At 45.2% G+C, this 26,581-nt stretch overlaps 1 protein-coding gene across 1 annotated transcript in view; it reads left to right on the forward strand.

Moving 5' to 3' along the window:
• RPH3AL (rabphilin 3A like (without C2 domains)) overlaps positions 1-26,581 on the forward strand; it is a 166,508-nt gene that overhangs the window by 24,964 nt on the left and 114,963 nt on the right. The window contains exon 4 of the mRNA XM_044672933.1: positions 23,635-23,721. Within this exon, the coding sequence (XP_044528868.1) occupies positions 23,635-23,721 (87 nt within the window). The remainder of the gene's footprint in view (positions 1-23,634; positions 23,722-26,581) is intronic.

The raw sequence follows: 26,581 nt of genomic DNA on the forward strand, positions 1-26,581 counted from the left end.
CAAACGCTCTTTGTTTGGGAAGTCGCTTAACACTTAACTCTGTATTTGGAAGTTTGGGAGAATGCAAGTTTCCAGATTTATTTGTGAACTCCTTCGGATATGGAAATCATTACAGCTGACATTTATGTAGCACATATGCTGTTGTTCAGTCATTTTTCAGTTGTATCCAACTCCTTATGACCCCATTTGGGGTTTTCGTGGCAGGGATACTGGGGTGGTTTGTCATTTCCTTCTCCAGCTCATTTGACAGATGAGGAAACTGAGGTGGACAGGGTTAAATGACTTTCCCAGGATCACACAGTTAGGAAGTGTTTGAGACTTGAATTGAATTCAGGAAGAGGAGCACTCTATCCACTGTACCATTTAGATGCCCTCTTATAACACATGAGGGGTTTTTATAAGTTTTTTTAAAATATCAGAGGGAACATAAGTGAGTAGAGAGCAGACCTCAGAGTGAAGAAGACTTGGTTTTTAATGCCACCTCTGACATATACCTGCTGACTACCTGGAGTAAGTCATTTCCCTCTCAGTGTGCTAAGGAACTCTTAAAGACTCTTGGAACACACACTCTCTCTGTCTCTCTGTCTCTCTCTCTGTCTCTCTCTGTCTCTCTCTGTCTCTCTCTCTCAGTTTCAGATGTCTGTGACATATAATTTTTTTTTAATTTTGGAAATGTTATTTAATTAATTAAGAATATTTTTACATAGTTACAAGATTCATGTTCTTTCCTTCCCCACCTCCTTCTGTAGCTGATGTACAATTCCACGGGGTTTCACATGAATCATTGATCAAGACCTATTTCCATATTATTGATATTTGCACTAGAGTGATCATTTAGAGCAGGGGTTGGCAATGTATGGCTCTTGAGCCATATCTGGCTCTTTCTGCAGGAGCCATAAAGTCCATTTTTTTTCAGGCGCTGTTACAGGAGCAGCACTGTGAGCACTGTACGGCTCTCACGAAATTACATTTTAAAAAATGTGGCATTTATGGCTCTCACGGCCAAAAAGGTTGCCGACCCCTGGTTTAGAGTCTACATCCTCAATCATAATCCCCATCAACCCATGTGATCAGGCATTTGTTTTTCTTCTGTGTTTCTACTCCCACAATTCTTCCTCTGAATGTGGATAGTGCTCTTTCTCATAAGTCCATCAGAATTGGATCATTACATTGCTGCTAGTAGAGAAGTCATTACATTTGATTGTACCACAGTGTATCAGTCTCTATATAACATTCTCCTGGATCTGCTCCTTTCACTCTGCATCCATTCCTGGAGGTCGTTCCAATTCACATGGAATCCCTCCAGTTCATTATTCCTTTGAGCACAATAGTATTCCATCACCAGCAGATACCATAATTTGTTCAGCCATTCCCCAACAGAAGGCATCCCCTCATTTTCCAATTTTTTGCAACCACAAAGAACGCGGCTATAAATATTTTTGTGCAAGTCTTTTTCCCTATGATCTCTTTGGGATATAAACCCAGGTATGGCTGGATCAAAGGGCAGGCAGCTCCCTTTGGGCATAGGAACTCTCTCTTTTTAAAAAACCTTTGGGGGGTAGCTGGGTGGCTCAGTGAGCCCAGACCTAGAGATGGGAGGTCCTGGGTTCAAATCTGGCCTCAGACACTTCTAGCAGTGTGACCCTGGGTCAGTCACTTCACCCCCATTGCCTAGCCCTTACCACTCTTCTGCCCTGGGACCAATACACAGTATTGATTCTAAGACAGAAGGGAAGGGTTTTTAAAAATAAATAATAAAACCTGTGTCTTCCTGCTTAGAATCAATACTGTGTATTAGTTCCAAGGCAGAAGAGAGTTAAGGGCTAGGCAATGGGAGTGAAGTGACTGGCCCAGAGTCTCACATCTAGGAAATGTCTGAGGCCAGATTTGATCCTATTCTAGGCTTGGCTCTCAAAATCCACTGAGCCAGTTAGCTGCCCCCTGACTCTTGGAAGTCTCGAAACTCTTGAATTCTCTCCATGGGTAGAGGGAATTTCCTCATACGAGAGATCCTGATAAAATCACTTCTCTAGTCCTTATTCCTCATACGAGTGAAGAAACTGAAAGTCATTCAGCCTTCAGTTAAGTTGGCGCCACATTTTTTTTATTTGAAAGATTTTACAAAGGTACATTTTCTCCAAAAATATAGCAAGAACAAGGATATATTCCATCACACCCCCAATCATGGAGACGTTCTCTTCCCTATACCACCACGGTCCTTAGGGAGAGCGGGCTTAAAACTTAGTACACTTTCTACAACACATTCACAGCCCCCAGTCTGCTTCCTGGCCAATGGAGGATGACACAAGAGAATCAATCACTGAAGTGTTTTCACCCAAAACATTTTGGTTTCTCATTTGAAGGGTGAGAGAGTGACTTCCAGTTTGCCCCAGGTTCCCAATCCCCGAGGAGAGCCCAATGTGTTTTACTAACTCAGACATGCTGGGTTTCCCCTCTGAAATGGGAAGCTAGTTTTTATTTTCCTTTTTAAAAATTATTATTTATATTATTATTATATATTATATATCATTATCTGGCTCTCAATCCACTGAGCCACCCAGCTGCCCCCCAAAATTTATTTTTGGATTGGGAAAGGCCTTTGCTAGCACTAAGACAGGCAGCAATCGGTGAGAATTTTGTAAGATGATATTCATTTGCAAAGTGATTTAACACAATGTATTTGGAGTTTGGGGAGACTGTAAGCTTCCAGATTCATTTGTGAACTACTTCAGACATACTTTTCCTTAGAACAAGACACTAGGGGAAACATTCAGAAAGGGTCACTCCTCACAAGTCACTGGAGTTGGGGGCTTTGTCCAAAGTAACTCTAGTTGATCTTCTAGGGACAACAAATGTTTAAGTTGGGGGGAGTGAGGAGGATGTGGGTGGTGTCTGTCCTGCTCCAGTTCATCATAGAAGATTCCAAACATCTTGACTGAATAAATCAGTCAGAAGTAAGCTAGTGAGAATGAGATCTTAGTCAGTCTGAAAGGACCGAATGGGACTTGGAGTTATTGGATAATGATACATGAGGGCACATGGGAAATATCTTAGGGCTCATTGAAGAAGATCAAGTCACACTCTTGGGCTGCATCTGAAAGCATTAAGGTAGCTGAGAGCCAGTCAGCTGAGTAGGGGAAAACTGTAAATCAGGGAGCCCAGGATTCCAGTTCCCGGAGAGAGAATTGCTTTTAAGGGAAGGAGAGAGTGCCTCCTCCCTTCTTCCCACTCCCTACTGGAGAGACTGGAGCCAATCCATACAGCTGAGAGCAGAAACATGCTAAGGGCTAATAGAAGGTATCCTGGGAAAAGGCATCAGGGTATTCCAAGGTATGATTAACATGGCTATGACTTTGTGAACTCTGAAAGGTCAGAAGACCTAACAGTCCTGTCTGAGTCAATAGCAGTGTCCACCAGTGATTGCATCTAAGGATTAAACTGAACCCACTGAGGAAACAGAACTTCAAGACTTTATGAGTCAGTGGATAAAGCACCAGCATGGAGTGAAGAGAACCTGGGTTCAAATCTGACCTCAGCCCCTTCCTAACTGTATGACCCTGGGCAAGTCACTTAACCCCCATTGCCTACCCTATAACCTTTTGTCTTAAGAGTTGGTACTAGGACAAAAGGTATAGGTTTAAAAAAAAAAAGAACTTAAGGAAACTGACTCTCTGAGCCCATTGGAGAGCTACACCTAAGAAGAACTTGATGAAAACTACACAAAAAGGAGAAAAGGATTTTCAGTAACCAGGAGTCCCTTTACTACATGAATTTCCAGGTATTTACTACCATTTTACTCTAAGTTTGAACCTACTCTCCCCCAGACATCGTGTATATAAAGGAAGACAATGTCCCTAGTATAGGGGATTATTTCTGCAGCAATTACCCTTGCTTAGTAAATACTCTTCCTAAAAGATCATCTTGTGTGTGTCTAGTTTATCCTCAACTCCCAGTGTAGACACTGCCATTAGTCACTGTTCCTGATGATGGTGTGGACCCTGCTATTGACTCAGACAAGACTTTTTAGGAATGGTATTTACTAGGTAAGTCCAGCTGATGATCAGTGGGGAAAACACACTGGTGGGGGCTCAGGAATGTCAGCACTAGAAATTAAGACCCTGAAGGAGTAGTAGTAATTCTTCTCCTAGGAACTAGCCTGTCATTGCTAGTGGGAATTAGGGAAGTAACCTCCAAAGGGCTGCTAGAATGTAAGGTCTTATTCTGGGATGATTTGGTGGCCCTTCACATTTTCTTTTTTCCTGTGAAAATTTTTGTTTAATTTAGAATATTTTTCATTATTCCATGATTCATGTTCTTTCCCTCCCCTCCTCCTACTCCCCTCCTGTAGTCTATGAGCAATTCCACTGTGTTGTATATGTGTCATCGATCAAGACTTATTTCCATATTATTGATATTTGCACTAGGGTGATCGTTTAGAGTCTACATCCCTGATCATACCCCCATCGACCCATGCGATCAAGCAGTTGTTTTTCTTCTGTGTTTCTACTCCCACAGTTCTTTCTCTGGATGTAAATAGGCCTTCACATTTTCAAGGAGCCACCAGAGAGATTCTTCATCTGGGACTCTCCTTGGATATACTAGCATAGAATGACTGAGGTTTTCATTTTTTCTTCCCTCTTTCTTGTTTCTGTCTGCAATTGGACAGCATATTTTCTTCTTTGTTTCCTTTAAAATTCAGTCCATTTCCTCGGAGATGACCTTTGCGGGATGGAATGCTTAAATACTAATACCTGTCATATTACCGAATCTCTTACAAGTATGGAGGCTTATATTAGCAGTAGGAATTTTGCATCCTTAAAATACAGTTTGCCTAGAGTATGCCATGATGGATGACAAATATTTAATTATTTTTCCTCTTTGCCTTTAAGCAGTTCTAAACTGCTTACTTTCCTGGGATCTGAGCCCAGATAGTATATCTGAAGTCCTTTTGGACTCTAAGGTTATGGAAATAAAAGCCTCTTTGCCCTAGAGATCCCATGAAATCAACCCCAAGGGCTTAATCTCTTTTGGGAATCCCACTTTTCTGTAATTCTATAAATATTAAAAATATATTTACATTCATAAATTGTTAATATATTACATATGTATATATCTATTTTAGCTCTTCCTGCCCCATTTCTACTTCAGAATAAGAAAAAATACGAGATTGGGAGTCAGGAAGTCCAGAGTTGGAATCCTGTCTCTGGAATGAACTACATGTATGACCTTGGGCAAGTCATTGAAATTCCTTGTATTTTCTCATCTCTAAAATGGGAACAATCATAATAAGACTTATTGCTTTGAGACTCAAGTGAGATCATGGATATAAAGTGTTTTTAAAACCTTCAAGTGTGCTAGAAATGCTAGCTATTATTATCCTTCAGGTCTTGGTTTAGTCACAGTGGTGGGCGACCCCGGGCAGTCGCCTAGGCTCTCCTCTCGTCAGATTCCTCATTTGTAAAAAAGGATAATAATAGTACCTGCCTCCCAGAGTCATTGAGAGAGCTGTGAAACGCTCTAGATGTCAGCAATTATTATCTGAAATGTCTGGGAGGCAGCAGGGATGGATTTTTCTAGACGGAAGCTGAGGCCCATCGACTTCGTAAGAAAGTCAGGACTAGAATCCAGATCTCCCAGGCCATCCCTCTTTCAACCAATGATAATAAATCAGCAAAGGAGACCTAGGAGAAGTGGTCGGGCCTGGAGGAGGAGAACCAGGAGAGAATAATGTCACCAAAGCCCAGAGAGGAGAGAATATCCAGGAGGAGGGGAAAGAGGAGAAGAGGAGGGGCGACGATGTCAGATGCAGCAGAAAAAATAAAAATGCTAGCACAAGAGGGCTCAGGCCTGGGGGGCACCCCCAGAGGTGCTCCGTAAAGGCCCCCCCAAGCCCTTCTTCCCTCTGGGCAGCCAGAGGCTATTTTCCTGTGCAGGGTCAGCCCAGGGCACGGATGACAAAGGCCCGGCAGCAGGAAGGATTGTCGGTAAATCTGTTTAGCCGCCGCTCCCAGCCCGTCATTTTGTGCCGTCTCTTGTATGCTCTGTTGTGGTAAATAACAGATAATAACATTTCCAGTCCTGTCCTGCCACACGTTGCTGAGCATATGGCTCCCCACTCCTCCTGGCAGGGCCTCCAGGGCCCAGCAAGCTGCTCCATTCCCAAAGCCCGGAATTCGGCATCTTTCTCCAATATCACCTTTAAGAAAAAAGCCTCCTTCTCCCCCGCGCTGCCCTCCCTGCCTCCCCGCGGCCGGAGGGTCCCATCTGTTGGCTCTAACCCCCCCCCCCCCCGTGTGAGCCTAGGCTAGTCCCTTCCCCGCTGCGAGACTCAGTTTCCCTCTCTGTACAGTCGGTATTAGATGGCCTCAGAGGTTCATCCAAGGTCTAAGTCTGAGATCCTCGGACCCCCGTCTGGGAAGCGAGTGCGAATAACTCTGCAGTATAGCAAGTTCCTAGCCTGCAGCCGGAGCAGAGGTTCAAATGGCGCTCCCACCCCTTGGGGGTGGCACGAGTCAGGGTGGAGGAGAGGCGTCCGAGGGCCTTCCAGCCCCACATCCGGGGCCCTGCAAGCGGGAGGGCCCAGGGTGAGAGCCCCTGCCCGGCACCCCTTCCTACGGCCTTTCTCCTCCACCTCCGTCCCCACCGTGTCCCTCCTCTCCCTCTCCCCACCGAAGCCTCAACGTAGTTGTTTTCCAGCCTTTACCTTCTGACTTAGTATCCATCCTGAGATAGAAGAGCGGCAAGGGCTAAGCCATCAGTGAAGTGACTTGTCCAGGGTCACCGAGCTAGGAAGTATCTGAGGCCAGATTGGAAAGCAGATCCTCCTGGCGCAGATACCTTGCCGTCCCTTTGCTCTAGGTTTTTTTGAACCCTTATCTTCCATCTTAGAATCAATACTAGGTATTGGCTCCAAGGCAGAAGAGCGGTAAGAGCTAGGCAATGGGAGTCAAGTGACTTGTCCAGGGTCACCCAGCTAGAAAATGTCTGAGGTTGGATTTGAACTCAGGTCCTCCTGTCTCTGGGCCTGGCATTCTATCCATGGAGCCGTCTGGCTGCCTCACGTCAATTCTAAGACAGAAGGTGAGAGTTTAAAAAAAATCAAGCCTCTCCTTTATCTTGGTTATATCTTCTCCATACGTAGCTGTTCGCCTGTTGTCTCCCCCGTTTCCCATCTTGCCTTTTCCTGTATCCCCAGCGGCCGGCACCCTCGTAACCAAATCATCAGGGTTTGTTGATTGCTGGCTTGTTGACCCTGGCAGGAATTGTCCAGAATGGCTTTGCTCGTCTTCCTTTAGAGTGACGAGAAGGGAAGTTCATGGGCAGAGAAGGGCTTGTCCCTTGCAGTTTGGGGGGGGGGTGGGGGAACCCCCAGCTGGACTCTGGGCCGTACCTCCAGCTCAGGAGATAGTCTGCATTAGATAAGTGCCAGGCCTCCGCAGGGAAGGCTGATGGGAGGTCGTGGCCCCTGCCAAAGCTTAATGAGAGCCGAGAATGCTAATGGGGCCCAGGAGGACCAGAGATGGCGGAAGGGAGCAGGCTCTGTTTAACATTCTCCTCTCCTCTCCTCTGCTCAGGGCTTAAGTGAGTAGCTCAGAATGGAAATGTGTTAGCTGTGCTAAGCCCAGCCCCGAGACCCAGGCACTAGGACAGCATCTCTGAGTGGGGTCTCTGGCACGGAGGCCCCCCCAAAGCTCTTAGGGCGTTGTTAAACCCAGGTGCCCGAAGCATCCAGAGGTAACCAGCTGCTGAATCAGAGTGTTTGACACCTCTTATCTGGACTTAGAAAGTTATGCTAGTCATATAGATTAAGCTTAAATGTGTGCCTGACAGAGAGCTGCTTGTTAAACCTCAATCAGTGAGCCTCTTGTTAAACATCAGAACATTTCTGCCTTTCTGGCCCCTTCCATCTCTGGCTTCTTGATTCTATGATCTGAGGCTGGGTTTCTTAGATTAGGGTTTGTAGCAAGTGTCAAAGATACTGTGGAGTCGCTTTCCGTGTCACCTTACACATGTCACTTAATTTTTTTAAACCCTTATCCTCCACCTTAGAATTAATACTGAAAAAAAAAAGAATTAATACTGCATATTGGCTCCAAGACAAAAGAGTGGTAAGGGCTAGGCAAAGGGGTTTAAGTGACTTGCTCAGGGGCATTCATCTAGGAAATATCTTAAGGTCAGATCTGAACCCAGGACATCCTGGTTCTCAATCCACTGAGCCACCTAGCTGCCCCCCCTTAATAATTTTTAAATTGAAGAGATTTTGACTCAAAAGCAACAAAACCAAACCCTATTAACTTTCCCTTTATGAGTGTGCCATTTATACCATTATTGAAGTCATTATTTAAAATGTTGAACACATAATTTCTCTGGAGACTTCTTATCACATTGTTGTTTTAATTAAGAAAAAAACAATTCTGTCATATTACCATTGAACTATTCAGAAAACTACTCTGAGTCTAGCCATCTGACTAGTTTGGAACACATCTCATTAAGTTTTCATTTAATCTGTATCTCACTATGCTCTTCACAAGAAGAGTTATCTAAAACTTCACTAAAATCTAAACTAGCTGTATCCCTGCCATAAGCTTCACCCACTAGTTACTAGTCCTGTCAAAAAGGAAAACAAGGTTAATCTGGCATGACCTATTCTTGATGAAGCCCCACTGGTTCTTAGTTGTCTTCAAGAAGTTTTCCAACTATGTATCTTCAATAATTTGTCCTAGGATTTTCCCAAGAATTGAAATCAGGCACCCTGGCCTGATTTCTCTCTCTCTCTCCCTCCCTTTTTCCCTCCCTCCCTCTTTTCCTCCTCCTTTCCTTGCCTAGTCATTCACTTGCCTCAGGAGAGTCTGGCTGAATGCTAGGAACTGACCACAGCTGAATGATGAACGAGGAGGTGGTGTCTCTATTGAACTAATGCCTTGGAGACTTGCCCCTCCCAACATGCTATTTACAGCTTATCTTCAGGAAACCTCCCCCTGTTGTTACCTTTGGCCAGCCAAATCACTCAACCTTTTTTTTTTTTTTTCCAACATTTCTGCTCATTTGGAAATGTGGACACTTCTTTTCCAGCTTTGCACATGTCTGAATAAGTACACCTAATCATTTTCATGCCTGTGTGTCCTGTCTCCCCAATTAGATTTTGTCTGGAGATGCAAAACTCAGCAAAGCCTCAGACATTGTAACTGTTCAATAAATGTTTGTTAAATCTGATTAAGAGTCTTCTAGATAAAAGCAATCTCTCTCCCCCAATTTGTCTCAACATCTCCACACCTAAAGTATTCTGCCTGTGACCCTCTTATTTGTGTATTTGTATCTTATCTCACTCTCCTTCCATGAGCATTAAAGTATAATCTGCTTGAGATCCAGATTTATGTCTAATTTTATCTTTGTATCTTGAGAGCCCAGCAAATAAATAGAGAGTTAGAAAGTAGCCAACATATAGTAAGCATTAGTTAAAACCTTGCTGCCTAGGTAAGTGTTCATTCATTCAGTCAATGGTCAAATATTTACTAAGAGACTTCTTAGTATTTAGCACTGTTCTAGGGGTACGAAGACAAAAATGGGATGCTCCCTGTCTCAAGCAGCTTATATTTTCTGGGGGAAGAGACATGTGTATGGGAGAAGAAGCAAACTTTGCCCTAGGGCTAGACAGTTACAGGAAATCTGAGTAGAGCAGATTATTATGTCCCTTTCTGTAGCCATGGTAGTACTGGTTGGATTATTATTTCCTGGGCAAGAGGTGAAAAATGGAGGCCACCCTCTGGTGCCCCAGAGGTACCCTCAGCCCTCCCACCCCAAGAATACAGCTTCTCCTATAGCTCCAAGATACACACTCCTAAAACTATAGCTCACAAGTCCCTCCTCAAATTTGATCCTAGAGGGGACAGGCAGGCAGATGTCAAGATGCTCAGGCTGGTCTAGACCCTGCTATTTTGATACCTTCATTCATTGAACTTGTACAAATGAATGAATGAGTTGTCTTGCTCTTCACAAGCCTTGCTTGTTGTCCCTAGGTAGATTATCTGTCTTGTTGCTTATCTTGTTAAACGTTCTTTTCTATTTCTTGTTGACATTATCACTTGATCTAACTTCTTTGTTGATTCTAACAACATCTTTCTTTATTCTTAGAGATAGCCCATAGCCCAGCAAGATCTAGAAGGGTAGATTTTTTTTTTTTAAAGCAAAACTTCATTCATTTTCCAGGCTACTCCAGACTGATGTCAGGCAAAAATATAGCCTGGCTTAAGCAAGTGCTGGACCCTAGTCTGAGACATAATCATGGTGACCGGTAGTGTGGAAGATGATAAGCCCAAGGTAGGACAGGGAAACTGGAGAGCTTTCTATCTTCCCTAATTCAATGCTAATTCATCTTTTTATTTGAAGTTGATTGGATCATACAGAGGTCAGGAGAGCTGGAAGAGACTTTTGAGATCAAGCCTAACCCCTTCATTTTTTTAAATGAATTTTTTTTCCAAATAACAAAAATCCATTCTGTTTCCCCTTCATCTCTCCCATCCATCTCTCAATGAACAAGAAGGAAAAACAAAACTCTTGTAATAGATGTGTATAAACAAGCATAATATATTGGCCTTGTATACAAATATCTGTCTTATTTTTTATAGCCTTTCACAGAAGTGATGAGGCTCACAGATATGATGAGATGTCTGAGAACTAACAGGAAATGGGTGGCCTATTTCATCTTTATTCCTCTGGAACTATAGCTGGTCATTGTGAGAATCTTAAGTGTTCTTAAGGCTTTCAAGGGTGTCTTTACAATGTTGTTGTTATTGTGTAAATTATTCTCCTGGTTCTGCTCACTTCATTTTGCATCAGTTCATACAAATCTTTCCAGGTTTCTTTGAAACCACTTTTTTAAAAATAGCACAACAGTATTTCCTTACAATCCTATACCACAACTTGTTCAGCCATTTCCCAGGTGATGAATATCCCTTCAATTTCCAATTCTTTACCACCACAAAAAAAGCTGCTATAAATATTTTTTCTCCCCTTCCCACCACTTCCCTTCTTATTCTCCTCCTACTTCTCTATAGGGTCTTTTAATTACCCCCCCACACCTTTCCCTCCCTTATATTACTCCCCCTCCTCAACTCCCTTTCTTATTCCCCTTCTACTTCTCTATAGGATAAGATAGGATTCTCTACCCCAAAGAATCTGGCTGTTCTTCCCTCACTGAATCAGTTCCCATAAAATTAAGGTTTAAGTATTGACCATTACCACCCTCATCTTCCCCTTCTTGTAATAGTATTCTATCCCCCCATGTGCCTTTTTATGTGATATAATTCCCTGCATTTTACTTCTTCCTTCCCATTTCTCTTACTACAATCTTCTTCTTTTTTTAACCCTAATTTTTTATTACATATCATTCTAAACAGCTTAATGCCACACCTGCTATCTATGTATACTTCTTCTAACTGCTATGATAACAGTAACAATTTTTAAGAGTTATAGATATCATCTTCCCTTATAGGAATATAAACAATTTGACCTTGTTGAAGCCCGTAAACTTTTTCTCTTTCTTATTTACCTTTTTAGGGTTCTCTTGAATTTTGTATTTGGATATCAGATTTTCTATTTAAGTCTGATCTTTTCTTCAGGAATGCTTGGAAATCTTCTATTTTGTTAAATGACTATACTTTCCCCTGAAATTATATAGTCAGTTTTGTTGGCTAGGTGATTCTTGGTTATAAACCCAGTTCTCTTGCCTTCTGGAATATCATATTCCAAGTCTTGTGGTCCTTGTATGTGGAAGCTGCTAGATCCTGTGTAATTGATTGGGGCTCCATGATATCTAAATTGTTTCTTTCTGGACATTTGCAGTATTTTCTCCTTGGTCTGGGAGCTCTTGAACTTGGCTATAACATTCCTGGGAGTTGTCATTTGGGGATTTATTGCAGGAGGTGATCTGTGGATCCTTTTAATGCCTATTTTGTCCTCTTGTTCAAGAATATCAGGACAGTTTTCTTGGATAATTTCTTGGTAATATAATGTGTAGGATTTTTCTTTGGTCATGACTTTCAGGTAATCTAATAATTCTCAAATTGTCTCTCATGGATCTGTTTTCCATGTCAGTTGTTTTTTTTTCAGTGAGATATTACATATTCTATTTTTTCATTCTTTTGATTTTTTTATTGTTTCTTTGTCTTGTGAAATCATCAACTTCTATTTGCCCAATTCTAATTTTTAAAGACCAAGTTTCCTCCTTTCCCATTTGGCCCATTCTACTTTTCATGGCATTCTTTTCTTAATTTGATTTTTTGCCTTTTTTTCTGGTTAGTCAATTCTGATTTTTTAGTTGCTTATTCATTGGCTTTTTGTGTTTCTTTTTCCATTTGACTAATTTTTAAGCTATTATTTTCTTTTTGCATTACTTTCATTTCTTTTCCCCATTTTTCTTCAATCTGTCTTATTTGATTTTTAATTTCTTTTTGAGTTCTTCCAGAGATTGCAACCAATTCCTATTTTGGGGGGAGATTTTGCATGTTTTTGCTTGTATCTCATTATCTCCTGTTGCTTCCATTCTTTGCTCTTTTTCCCCATAGAAATTTTTTTAACCCTTAACTTCTGTGTATTGGCTCCTAGGTGGAAGAGTGGTAAAGGTGGGCAATGGGGGTCAAGTGACTTGCTCAGGGTCACACCAGCTGGGAAGTGTCTGAGGGTGGATTTGAACCTAGGACCTCTCGTCTCTAGGCCTGACTCTCAATCCACTGAGCTACTCAGCTGCCCCCCACCTCATAGAAATTTTTGAGGACCAAGAATTTGAGTTTTTTTGCTGCTGTTTGCTCATTTTCCCACCAGTGGACTGGGAAATCTGCATGTTGCTGGCCATTTCTGTCTTAGCTTCTGGTTTACAGAGTTTCTCCCTGGGGCTATATTCACTGCTGCTGAGGAGGTTTGAGAGTGCCCAGCACTATGGACCTCTGCACCTTACTGCTAGGGTCTGGGACTTTGAGGAGTGAGTCTGAGGTGCTCTTTTGTTGATGTAGCCCACAACTCAAGATCCCAGAGTTGCCTACGCCCTGGTTCTGAGTCTGGCTGAGTGGGGATGGGGTAGGCCTGTTGGCAGTTTTGCTTTTGGTTCCCTCTTATATTCTGGAAATCCACGCTTTCTGCCTATCTTTCATGTTGTGTTCAGTGGGAGAGGCCCCTCACTTGTCCTGCTTTGATCCCTGTCCTTTTAAGGCACCTTTTAAAGATCAGTTTGGAAGGATATTTAGAATGGTTTCAGTCCTTTGCTGCTACTAAGCTACCATTTTTTCAATGTACCAATTTTTCTGCAATAAATATTCTTGTTCATATGGATCATTTTCTTCTTTCTTCGATGCCTTTGTGGTATAGAGATCAAATGAGGTGGTATTTGTAAAGCACTTAGAACAGTGCCTGGCATATATGAGGCACCATATAAATGCTAGCTTACTTATTATTAGAGAGCAGTAGTGGTATCTCTGGGTCGGAGGATATGCCCAATTTAATCACTTTGGGGGCATAGTTCCAAAACGCTTTACAGAATGGCTGAACTAATTCTTAGCTCCACCTCTGCATGAATATACCTGTTTGCCCACAGTTTCTCCAGCATTTTTCATTTTCCCTTTTTTGTCAGCTTTGGCAGTCCAACACAACTCCCTCATTTTTCAAATTAGGAAACTGAGACCCAGAGAGGGAAGTGACTTGCTAAGGTCATGCCATAAGGAATAGAGTCAGGATTTGAACCCAAGTCTTTTGACTTTAAATCCAGTGCTCTTTTCACTATGGCACACTACCTTCAAAAGGATTATGAATTCCTACAGCATAACTTTTTAGTATATATGCCTTCTAAAGCCACATGAAATAACTGTTATTGCACCAGAGATCATAGGTTTGCAATTGAAACCCTTGAAGATCTTGGAAGACAGCAAGCCCCTCCTTTTGTAGATGGGTAAACTGAGGCCCAAAGAAGAGGAGCCACTTTGCCAAAGGCACACAGCTAGAAAATGGCCCGGCCAGAATTAGAACACAGATCCTTTGCCTTCAAATCTAGGTGATCTCTATGGGGCTCCTCTCCCTTGATATACCTAACTGAGAACTGACTCCCCTTTATGGTTTTAGGAATCAACTGCTTATCGTATGAAGGGTAGGAAGTGGGGTTCTGGGACCTGAGTGGAAAGTCCTCAGTGTTTCCTTTTAATGACAGAAGCCACTTGGGCTCAAGAGTGTGCAGGGAGAGGGGAGGCTGCTTAGCATGCATGGTGGCTCACTCTCTGTGCCCGGGCTCTGCCTGAGCAGGAGGGGCTGCTGAAAGAGAGCAGCGTGATCCTTGGGGAGTGTGCCTGCCGTACTGAGGCAAGAGGAGAAATCTGGTTCTTGATAACATTTCCAGCCGATCAATAACAGCAGAACAGAACAGCAGTGATGAGGGCAAGGAGCAAGACTCCACATTTCCCTGGGAGGAGACCGGGCTGGGAGAATGAAGGGGGTGGGAGGTTCTCTCTCTGCTCTGCCCTCCCTGCTCTCCCACTTGGTCTGGAATTTTCCTCAAATCCTCTGTTTTTTAACCTTGATCACAGAACAGTAGAGAGGGGCCTGACCTCCCCTCTCTGGGGCTGAGCTCCCTTAGGTGGGAGCGATTTGGTATTTGAAAGTACTGAAGGTATTTGAAGTCTTAGACTCTACGTACTGGGAGCTTCAAAACATGGTGGAGTCTTGGCCTCTGGCCCCCCAAGAGTTTGTTCTGTGCTCTAATGAATGGGGGTGGGGGAGGTGAGGAGAGTCAGTCTTTAGTTCTTTTCCTTTGTGTTTTAGAAAGTAATTTTTTTTTCTTGGAAACTGAAAGAATCAGGGAACTGTGGTCTATGGAAAGACATTGGGCACTCCAATTCCACCTTCTCCTCTTACAGAAGAGAAAACAGCCCCCCAGATTTTGGCGAGCCAGTTAGTAGCTAGATTCAAATCCAGCCCTCCTGACTCTGTCCCTCCTAGCCCTAAATCGATGATCCTAAAATCTCTATGTGACCTTCTGCAAGTCTGGGCAGATTTCTATCTCATTAAATGAGGGGTCGAACCTTAGAGGCATCTGTGTGGCCCACAGAGCTGGGGGCTTGGAGTCAGGAAGACTAGCCGTGTGACCCCAGGCAAGCTACTTAAACTCTGCCTCAATTCCCTCATCTGTCAAATGGAGGCAATCAGAGCACCTAGCTTGCAGGGTTGTTGTGAGGATCAAATGAGATCATTATAAAGCACCTAGCACAGTGCCTGGCACATAGTAGGTACTTAATAAATGTTTTTCCCCTCCCTTTGTTCCTTTCCCTTTTTGTCCTAGGGATAAAGTAATAGCCATAGCACAGCCCTTCCATTTAGAGGGATCCCAAAGAGTCATCTCTGACTCCATTGCTTGGACAGCAAGGAGATCCAGTGGATCATTCTTTTTTTTTTTATTCTTTTTTTTTTAACCCTTAACTTCTGTGTATTGGCTTCTAGGTGGAAGAGTGGTAAGAGTGGGCAATGGGAGTCAAGTGACTTGCCCAGGGTCACACAGCCTGGGAAGTGTCTGAGGTTGGATTTGAACCTAGGACCTCCCATCTCTAGGCCTGACTCTCAATCCACTGAGCTAACCAGCTGCCCCAGTGGATCATTCTTAAAGAAATTAGGCAGGGAAGCGGGTGGGGGAGATGGAGGGAGGAGAGAGAGTCAGCCTTGGAGGTGAAAGCAAACATGTCAATAAAAATGAGATTTAGTGGAAAGAAGGAAGAAAGAGAGAAATGGATCAGGAGGAAAGGAAGAGGAAGGAAGAGAAGAAGAAAGAGAGGGTTGGAGACAGAAAAGAAAGGAAGAAGTAAGAGAAGCATGGAGGAAGGAAGGAAGAGAGATAGGGAGGAAGAAAGGAAAGAAAGAAAGATGGGTAGATAAGAAGTTTCTAGGAAGTTGTTTTGTCCCCTCCTGCCATCACTTTGTTTGAGGGGTCAACAGATTTAGAGCTGGAAGAGCTTCTAAAGATCATTAATACTCCTTTACATTCTAGAAGGAGGAAAGTGGGACCTACTTGCTGAAGGACAAACAGGAAGGAAGAGTGGTAGAGGCAGGAGATGAACCCAGGTCCTTGGACTCCAAATCCAGGGTCATTCCACAATAGAGACCCTGGAAACTACAGGGGCAGAGGTCTAGAACTAACCTGGACCCGTTAGAACTGGGTTTGGTTCTAGGTGATACATTTAGAAAGAATTGTGTGTCAAACATCCAGACTCATAAGATCATCAGTCTGTAGTGGAGAGGGACCTCAGAGACCTGCTAATTCAACCCTCTCATTTTACAGAAGAGGAAACTGGGGCAGTCAGAGGTGAGGTACCTGCCCAGGGTCACACAGCTAGTATATGTCAGAGGCAGAATTTGAACCCAGTTTTTCCTGACTCCAAGTTCAACCCAGGATCCCACTCTTCTTCTTCCTCCTCCTCCCCTCTGCCTCCTCCTCCTTCCTTCGTCTTCGTCTTCTCTGCCTGTCCCCCTTGTCTTCTGTTTTAGAATCAATACTGTGGATTGGCTTCAAAGCAGAAGAGCAATAAGGGCTAGACAATAGGAGTTAAGTGACTTCCAGGGTCACACAGCTAGGAAGTGTCTGACACCAGATTTGAACTCGGACCTCCTGTTCCTAGGTCTAGCTCTCAATCCACTGAGCCACCTTGCTCCCCGCAGGTTTCTTTTGCAGGGGAATTTTCATGTAGCCCCTTTCATGGTGCCCAGGCCAGGGCTTTCTAGACACAGAGCTATTGATGCCCACTGGGTAAATAGATACTGATTGAAAATCCTTCCATGCCCTGTCCAGGTGCCCTGACAATTTTCCAGCCCTGCTGTTCCTGCTTTGAGGTTTCTTTTTATTTTCAATACACCCCTGACCTTGCCTTCCCAGGGGGCTCCTGTCCTCAGTGGGCGGCACTCAGAAGACTGAGACTTTCCAGGGCTCTGCCCTTTGCCTGCCCCACCCCGCCAGATGAAGCCCCTCCTTCATTTGAGTCACGCTGGCGCAGGGTTGACTTCTCCCCCTCCACTCCCCCCCCAACTCCTTTGGGTTGATTTCTTTTCAGTGCCGTCTGTGTGTTGAACTTTCTTGACTGGACTCCGGGGTAAAGCCCAAACCCATAAGGGGAAAAGTCATTATTCTCTTATTGATCTGAGGCTTACTAGAGAGAGCAGCAATTAGGTATTATATGAACTGGAGCGAATTACCTTTCAACTGGCCACGGCTTCTGAGGAGCCCCGGATTGTCCTTGATAGCCACCCGCCAGCCCTCCAGGCTCTGGGAGAAGAAAGCGGACACCACGGAGGAGTGACTGGAGGAACGGCCAGCGATGGCTGTGCCGGGCATGGGTGGCATCATGGACCCGCTCCCCAAGGAGGCAGGGGATGTGATCTCTGCTTCTCCCATCCCTCCCATCCCTCCCACCTTCCTCAGACAGTCAGTAAACTTTTAAGTGCTTATCATGTGCCAGGCACTGTTGTGGCCAGAGAGAGCAACTGGGCTTCAGGTCAGTAAGACTGGAGTTCCAATCTGGCCCCAGACTCTAGCTGACAGGCCTTAGGCAAGTCACTTAACATCTATCTGCCTCAGTTTCCTTATCTCTAAAATGGGAATAATCATAAGCCCTTCTTTCCCCAGGTGGTTAGGAGAATCAAATGAGATACTATTTGTAAAGCACTTTACAGACCTTGAAGCACTTAAAGCTTTTTATTAATATTGTTATTATTACTAATGGGGGAAGACAATATGAAAACAACTCTGTATCTCCAGGATATATAGAGTGAAAAGGAGGGAGGATCTTAGATCTAAAGTGGAAAAGGATTCCACGAATATTCAGAAATTCTATTGACATGTAATCTGGAAAAAAATAAAACATAAAACATTTTTAAAAGGACTTCAGAAGCCCAAATCCTTCATTTTACAGATGGGAAAATTGAGGCCTATGAATTTTTATAGATATGGACATTCCCTTCCAAGATGCAGATCACCACCCGCTTTGTGACTTAGCAGACCATCTTAGAAGGTTTGCACAGCTGAATAACTTGTCCTCCAAAGGTCCATCTATTGATGAGCCTTCTTAAAGTGCAAGGTCTTTAGACTTTGATCCTCTAGGTCATAGGGAGCCATGGAGGGTGTGTGAAGAGAGGAGTAACCAAGCTTATGATAGTGTGGAGGATGGATTGGCTTGGAGACAAGACCTATGAGGAGCCTTCTGCATTAGTGTCAGTTCTATAGTGGTACAGGGCCATGTCTAAAATCCTGATTTTTGCCCCTTACTACTGGGAGCTTCCCCTCCCTGGACCTCAGTTTCCTCATCCAGAAAATTAAAACATTGGAGAGTCAGTGTCCTCTAAAGTCCCTCCTAGGAAGGAAGGAAAGAAGGAAGGAAGGAAGGAAGGAAGGAAGGAAGGAAAGAAAGAAACATGCAGTTATTAGGCACCTACTCTGTGCCAGGCACTGGGCTAAATGCCTTACAAATATAATTTCATTTAATCCTCACAACCATCCTGCGAGGTAGGCATTTTTATTATCTTTATTTTACATTTGAGGAAACTGAGGCAGACAGAGGTTAAGGGACTTACCCCAAGTCACAGAATTCATAAGAGTCTGAGGCTGGACTTGGAACTCAGGTCTTTCTGATTCCAGTCCCAGTGCTCAATCCACTGTGCCACCCAGCCACCTCTAAATCTACAGACCTTCACATACTTTTGTCCCTGTTGTTTTAGTGCATTTCAAAAAATGTCATGAAACAGTACTGGAGTGAGAGTAAGGAGACTTACAGTCTAGTTCCGGTTCACCCACTGACTTGCTGTGTGTGACCTTGATCAAGTCACTTCCCCCTTATGAGCCTCAGTCTCCCTGGATGTAAAATGAGGGGATCGGGGACATTCTGCTTTTCTCTGACCCTGTTTTGTGATTACAATGGCAAAGGGAAGAGCGAGGTAGAGGGAGGAGAGAGACTCATTACCTTGGGGGGTGGCCGTGGGATTCCAGACTCTTACTTGCTGGGTAGGCTGGACAGCGTGAGCCACAGATGGCATTGGTGGGACTTGGGGGAGATGGGGCGCTGACCTGCAGGCTCGGATGTCACTGCCACGGACCTCTCTCTCCTGGCAGCATTGTCCCCAGCCACAGAATCACTGCAGAAGAGGATAAGCCAGCTCCCGGCCCCCTTACATCTGCTCCATTCTTTGTTCTTAGAACAAATCAGATACTAAATAGATAACAGCTACAAGATCCAGTTTTATCCAGAGGAAAAGCCTGGCCTCTGCGTTGGGGCTAAATCATCCCTGCTGACACACTAAGTCAGGGAGGAGATGAGATCTTCTTGGTCTCTTGCTGGGCTCCTTCCCCTGCCTGCAGTTCCATGCCAATCCCTGCTCTCTCTGCCAAAAAAAGGATCAGGTGCGGGAGCGGCTGGGTGGCTCAATGGATAGAGAGCCAGGCCTAGAGATGGAGGGTCCTAGGTTCAAATCTGACCTCAGACACTTCCCAGCTGGGTGACCCTGGGCAAGTCACTTAACCCCCATTGCCTACCCTTACTGCTCTACCTTGGAACCAATGCACAGTACTGATTCTATGAGGGATGATAAGGGTTTTAAAAAAAAAAAGAATCAGGTGTTTCCAGTAACAGTCCATGTACCTGGGGCCCCAGATAGAGGGTAGGAGGGGGATCCATGCTGGTTATACTCTCCTGGGGGCAGGGGAAAAGGAAAAGCAGCAGTCTGTGGGAGAAGCTTCCCATCCTGCCTTCTCATATTCCCAGCCACCAGGTGAAGGGAGAGATAGGGAAGTAATACCCCGTGTCTTCGCCCCAGGGTTTAGAGTTTGGAACATGGGCAATAAGACCCACCCCTGATCTTGGCAAGAAGTCCAGTGAGCCACACTATTTATTGTTGTTGTCTAGTCATTTTCAATTTTGTCTCCCCACCCTTTGTGACCCTCATTTGGGGTTTTCTTGGCAGAGATACTAGAATGAGTTTGGCATTTCCTTCTCCAGCTCATTTGACAAATGAGGAAACTGAGGTAAACAGCGTAAAGTGACTTGCCCAGGGTCATACAGCTAGTAAGCATCTGAGGCTAAATTTGAACTCAAATATTCCTGACTCCCAGTCCAGTGTTCTGACCACTGTATCTTCTAACCACAGTCCATGTCTATGTTGGGAAAAGGACAACAAGGTCCACTCTTGGTCTTGGCAAGAGGCCCAGTGAACCACATTTTGGAGTTCTGTTTGGAGGTTTGTAACTGAGGTGGTCAGCACACCTAGTGAAGCCCTGCAGAAGTCATTTCAAGTCATCAAATGCATATTAATGCCTGCTCCATGCAGGACATAATTGTGGGTTCCAAGCACAGAAAGGCAGCAGAGGAGGAGCTTCTAGGAACTTTGGAGTGCAGGGTGGCTGAGAGAGCTTGAATGTGGCATTGGGAGGCCTGAGTTTGAATTCTGCCTCCTGTATTTATGTGGCCATGAATACATGGCTTTAACTCTCTAAGCCTCCATTTCCCCATCTATACAATGGGAATAATTACACCTGTGATAGCTCAAAGGAATTATGGCATACGAAGTACTTTACAAATGTTGGAAGAGGTCTTAGCCAAAGCTGTTGTTATTAGGAATAACTGGACTTTTGGAAGTTTGGGGGCTTGCTGATGGTGCTGGTCTAGGCTTCCCATTTCATCCATCTAAGGAAGTTCCAGTGAGACAATCTCTACCAATGTCGTCTTAGAAGCGTTAGCTGGGGCAATGACCAGTCACAAGCCTAGGATCACACAGCCAAGATAGGTCAGACTCGAGGGCAGCCTGGCAATCCATTGGCCGAGGCTTCCTCATGATCATCCCAGCAGACCATGGGCTTTCGTACCAGAGGGGGAGACATCTGGAACATTCCTCCTGTGTGGCTGAAGGAACCAATGTGTTGTCTTATGTTCTGGCTCTCTTCTGAGCCAGCAGGAAAATGCAGTCCCCTTGTGGAGCCGCCTCCTGCATCCCTCTTGGTCAGCACCTCACCTCGGATGCCTGTATTCATGAAATGGCATCAGATGTTGGACCCTGCCTCCCCCCCACCCCGCCGGCCTCACTGCCTCCCTTCCCATGGTCCTCAGCAGCAGGCTGAGCCCTCCCTCTGCTCTTGGAATGTGGGTCTGTGACATTTCCCTCCTCGGGGAGCTGGCAGTGCCTGTCACCCACTCCCAGGAGAGGTGACTGATTCCCCTGTCCCCAGGGAGCCAGGAGAGCAGTAACAAATGGCGTTCTCTTTTCACTTAGATCTGGCATCTTAGTGCGCAGCGGCCCAGTGAACCTGCAGGATATTCCCTGGAGGGGGGTAAGGTGGGGACTTGTCTTTTTCTTCTTTTCTAAAAAAAATCAGCATGAAATTAAACCACTTCACAGAAGAGGAAAGGAGCCTGGTAGACATTACAGGCTGACTATTTATACCTCCTGCTCGCAGCCTGGTCCCAGTCCTACAGTTCATACTCAGGCTAAGATAGTCAAATTAGCCCTGGTCTTAGAGGCAAAAGTCCTAGGTTCAAGTCCCAGCTTCTCCACTTCTTGTATGCACAGCACTTAACCTTTCTGTAAAATGGGTCCTGCCTAAGGAGAGGCACCAAGTAGGGGGACAGAGAGAGTCCTGGATTTCAAGACAAAATTTCAAGGTTCTGTTGCATTTGTTTCTTGTTTTTAAAACCCTTACCTGTCACCTAAGAATCACTACTGTGTATTGGTTCCAAGGCAGAAGAGCAGTGGGAATTAAGTGACTTGCCCAGGGTCACAAAGCTAGGATGTGTCTGAGGGCAGATTGGAACCCAGGACCTCCCATCTCTAGGCCTGGCTCTTAAACCACTGAGCCACCCAGCTGCCCCCTCTGTTACCTTTGTGACAAAGTTACAAAGGCAAGTCACTGGCTTTGGCAAGGAAGCAAAGCCTCGAAGTAGAAAAGGTGCCATGTGGGGTATCAGAGATTATCGTTCAGTTGTTTTAGTTGTGTCTTCCTCTGTGACCCCATTTGAGTTTTCACAGAAGCGATTTTGGAGTGGTTTGCCATTTCTTTCTCCAGATTATTGACAGCTGAGGAAACTGAGGCAAACAGGGGGAAATGACTTGTCCAGGGTCACACAGCAAATTATTGGCTGGGGCCATTTAAACATAAGAAGATGATTCTTCTTGACTCCAAGCCTAGCACTATCCTCTGTGTCCCCAGCTGCCCTGAAGACCTGGGTTCAAATTCTAGGCCTTCCATTTGGTACTTCTGTGACCTTGGCCAATGGGTTTTGCCTTTCTGGGCCTCAGTTTCCTTATCAGTAAAAAGAGGGGGTCAGACTAGATGACTGTGGGTCCTTAAGATCCTTTGTAGTTTGGCTCCAGACCACCTCTCCAGGCTTGTTACCCATCATACTCTTTCACAAACTCCTTTCCAAGCCAAATTGACCTATTTACTGTTGCCTATATATGACACTCCATCTCCCTCCTCCAGGTCTTTGCATAGGCTGTGTGCTCTGCTTGGAAAGCATTCCCTCCTCTCTGCCTTTTAGAATTCTGAGTTTTCTTTAGAACCCAACTCAAAAACCTCTGACTAAACAAACCAGTATCCTGCCCTACTCCCCATCTGCTAGTACCTCTTCCCATTGCTTTAGATTCCCTTTGAAAAAAATTTCCCCCTTTATATAGATGTGTAAGTGCTATTTCTCCAAATAGAATATAAACTCCTTGAGGGTAAGGATTATTTCATTTCAGGATAGGAAATTCCCTCTACAGCTTTTTCTGCAAATTTAAAGCCTCAGGAAGTTGACTGTGGAGGCACGGAGAGGTCGAAGGATTCAGAGCCAGAAGGGACTGTAGGGTTAGGGCAACCCCTTCATTTTATAGATGAGGGAAGGAAGTGACTCACCCAAGGTCACACAGGGTGCGAATATCAGAGGTAGGATTTGAAACCAGGTTCTTTGACTCTGGAATTCATTAATGCTCTTCCACCACATGCCACTGGTCAAGGGTCACATGGCCACTGTGGGTCAGAAATAGGAACTGAACTCAGGCCTGACTGCAAGGCTAGCCCTTTATCCACTGCCTAATGCCCGCTAGAGAGTAGACTCTTACTAAATGCTTATTAATTGATTCCTGTTGATAATTATAATCAAATAAATGGATCAAGCGGACTCCACTCTGTAAAATGAAGTGGAGAGTGTTGGACATGCCCAAGGGGCCCAACCAAATTAAAAAGTAATCGGGAAAGTATTTAACAAGATGAACAGAAGTATAATACAACCTAGAAGATGTTAACTTGTGCTTTTCTGGGTTCACGGGTGGCCCACAGAGATTCATTGCTCGTTGACGTTGGCATCACTGGACGAGATGATCCGGGAGGTCCCTTTCAGGGCTCTCTCTGGGGATCCTGGAGGTCATTGATCCGAGCACTGTCCGGCTCTGGGGAATCTCGTGGTCATTGCGGGCTATTCTTGTTATTAATAAGCAAACCAAAGACTCCTACAGAGAACAAAAGCAATTCTGTGGCCAAGTGAGCCGTCAGCTGCAGAGACCGAGAGCCCAGAAGGTATTCACGTGTCCCCTTGCTCCTTCTCTCTCTCCCTCCCTCCCTCCCTTCCCTTCGCCCTCCCTCTCTCTCTCTCCTAGAAAGTCTGCACCAAATGTGGGATTGAGACATCCAGCAGTCAGAAGCGGACTCTTTGGTTGTGTAAGATATGCAGTGAGCAGAGAGAGGTAGCGTATCTGGGGGGCGCCGTGGAATGGGGGGTGCCACAGATGCTCAGAGGGATGGCTGCATCTCTGGGGAGCCCGACGGGGCGAAGTGGGGTGGGGGAGTGGGATAGGGGCTGGGCTTCCCCTCCAGGATTTGACCAGGGCCTTGGGTTGGGGGTGGGCAGGAGGATCTGCACCATCTGGGCATTTCTCTAAATCAGGGAAGCGGTAGCCGGGCCACTGGCACCTGGAGGGTCTCCTACCTCCGGCAAGCTGCCCATCCACCAGTTTGCCTCCCAGTAAGAGACGCGCTCTTTATGGAAGGAGTGGGTCCCCGCCACCCTGCCACATAAGAAGCGGGTGGAGGAATGGGAAGAAGGGAGTTTAACCTGGAGAATGGAATACTGTGGTGGGGGGAAGTGAGGGGGACTTGAGGGCTGTCTTCAAGTATTTGAAGGGGAATCATGGCACCAGGAGTCAGGAGGACCCGAGTTCAAGTCCAGTCTCAGGCTCTTATTAGCGCTTTGACCCTGGGCAAGTCACGTAATGTCACGTAATCCTATTTGCCTCAGTTTCTTCATCTGTAAATTGAGCTGGAGAAGGAAATGGCAAATGGTCAAGAAAACACCAAGTGGGGCCATAAAGAGCTTGACAGGCCTCAACAACAATCACAGCGGTTCTGTGGAAAAGGGATTAATCTTGCTCAGTTTGACCCCAGAGGGCAGAATCAGAAGCCGGAGATCTGGGAGTTGTAGAGAGACCGATTTAGACCTAATATCAGGGGAAACTTCCTAGCAGAGAGAGTTGTCCCAGCGGATTGGGCTGCCTCAGGAACTGGTTGGTGGAGATGTCGAAGCCGGTGGCTGTTCTTGTGGGGATTCCTTTTGCATGTGGGTTGTTCTCAGCGGCCACTGAGGTCCTTCCCAGGTCTCAAAACCTGCGATTCCCGTATTGACTTAAGGAGCCGAGAAATGGGATGGACGGACCGACTCCGGGATTTCCAGACAGCCATGCTCTCGGCTTGGAGACATTGTTCTTAGGGATGCCACGTTGACTGAACCCCTTCCTAAACACAGAGGCATCAGACAGAATAGGCTCATCCAGAGCACCTCAGGGACACATCTACCTCAGCTTCCCTGAAGACACCTCCAAAAGAAGAGCAGTCAAGAGGAGAAATGGATATACCCAAGGGGCACGGCGCCCCCTTAGGATGACTGGCTCCTCTCTGCCCTGTCCTGCCTAAAAGCGTCTCTCTCATTCCTTCAGGCACAATTTTCTTCAACCCGTAGAATATTATGGCTGGTTTCTACAAGAATACCCCACCTGTGTTTCTCCTTCCTGCTCCTCTTACGTAGCCCCGCTGCTGCAACCAGCCTTGGAGAAGCGGCGATCAGATGCTGCCCTTCAGGACAGTTTCCCACAAACTCATTCACCTCCTGGTGTTTTTTTCCTTGTGTTTGGGTTCCTCATCTGTAAAATGGGGTTAATAATAGCTCCTCCCTCCCAGGGTTGTGAGGATTAAATAAGGTATTTGCAAAGCCCTTCACAAGCCTTAAGCTTTATTGTAAACACCAACCATTAGTATTACTGTTTCTGTCTTTTTGCCCCACAATGGTTCCCTCCATTCTCTCACCTCCATCATTCATAATTCATAGGCAGTTGACTTGGGGGGGCTGAAACAACAGGGCTGTGCTTGGGGACTGCAAAACCTGAGGGAGGACTTATTCTTGGCCTTCCAGGCAGCCAGGTGGCAAGGAGGAAAGGATGCTTGGCTTGGAGTCAAGAAGATCTGGGTTCAAATCAGACTAGCTGAGTGACATTAAGCAAGTTGCCTCAACTTTGTCTGCCTCAGTTCCTTCAACTATAAAATGGCGATAATAATAGCATCTACCTCCTAGGGTGGTTGTGAGGACCACATGAGATAGTATCTTACAACAGTACCTGACACAAAATAGGTATTTGATAAATTTTCCTTTCCTTCTTTCCTTTTCCCCCTTCTCTCGTTCTTTCCTTCCTTCTATCCTTTATTCCTTCCCATTGTTTTCTTTCTCTCTCCCTTTCTCCTTCCCTCTTTCTTTTCTTCCTTCTCTATTCCCTCCCATTGCTTTCTTCCTGCCTCCCTTTTCTCCTTCCTTCTTTCTTTCCTCTCAATGCTTTCTTTCTCCCTCCCTTCCTTTTTCTTTCCTTCCTTCTATCCTTTATTTCCTTCCTCCCTCTCTCCCCTTTCTTCTTCCTTCTTTCTTTCCTCCCATTGCTTTCTCTCCCTCTCCCTTCCTCCCTTTCTTCCTTTTCTCCTTCCCTCCTTCCTTTGTTGCTTCCCATTGCTTTCTTCCTCTTTCCCTCTCTCCCTCCCTTCCTTTACCATTTAAGCCACTTGGTAGACTTCCCCCTACCCCAGGGGACCTGGCCTGTTTCAAAGTACAAAGTTTCACATCCTCTTCATGTCTCTAGCTGAGATAATAACGTTAATGATGCAATTATATGACACTTTAGCGTTTCAAAGCCCACACCCACACACTTACTTTTTTTTTTTTTTTTTTTTTCCTAACCAGCAGTCAGGGCAATGATCTGAAGGGTCTGGGAGGGGTTTGTCCTTGTGTCTCCAGTACCTGGCATAGAGGGGCCACTTAGATGCTTGCTGGTTGATTGACTGGTTATCAATTGATTGATTTCATCTCTGGCTCCTGTGAGCAAATAAAACAAGGTCAGAGAGTTTAACTGAGGTGTCCAGAGATACCCAGTAAATCAATGATTAGAAAGCAAGTCTCTGTCTCTGTCTCTGTCTCTGTCTGTCTGTCTGTCTGTCTGTCTGTCTCTCTCCCTCCCTCCTCTCTTCTCTCTCTCTCTCTCTCTCTCTCTCTCTCTCTCTCTCTCTCTCTCT

The sequence above is a fragment of the Gracilinanus agilis genome, chromosome 4, assembly GCF_016433145.1.
Source record: "Gracilinanus agilis isolate LMUSP501 chromosome 4, AgileGrace, whole genome shotgun sequence".
In the NCBI taxonomy this organism is placed as follows: domain Eukaryota; kingdom Metazoa; phylum Chordata; class Mammalia; order Didelphimorphia; family Didelphidae; genus Gracilinanus; species Gracilinanus agilis.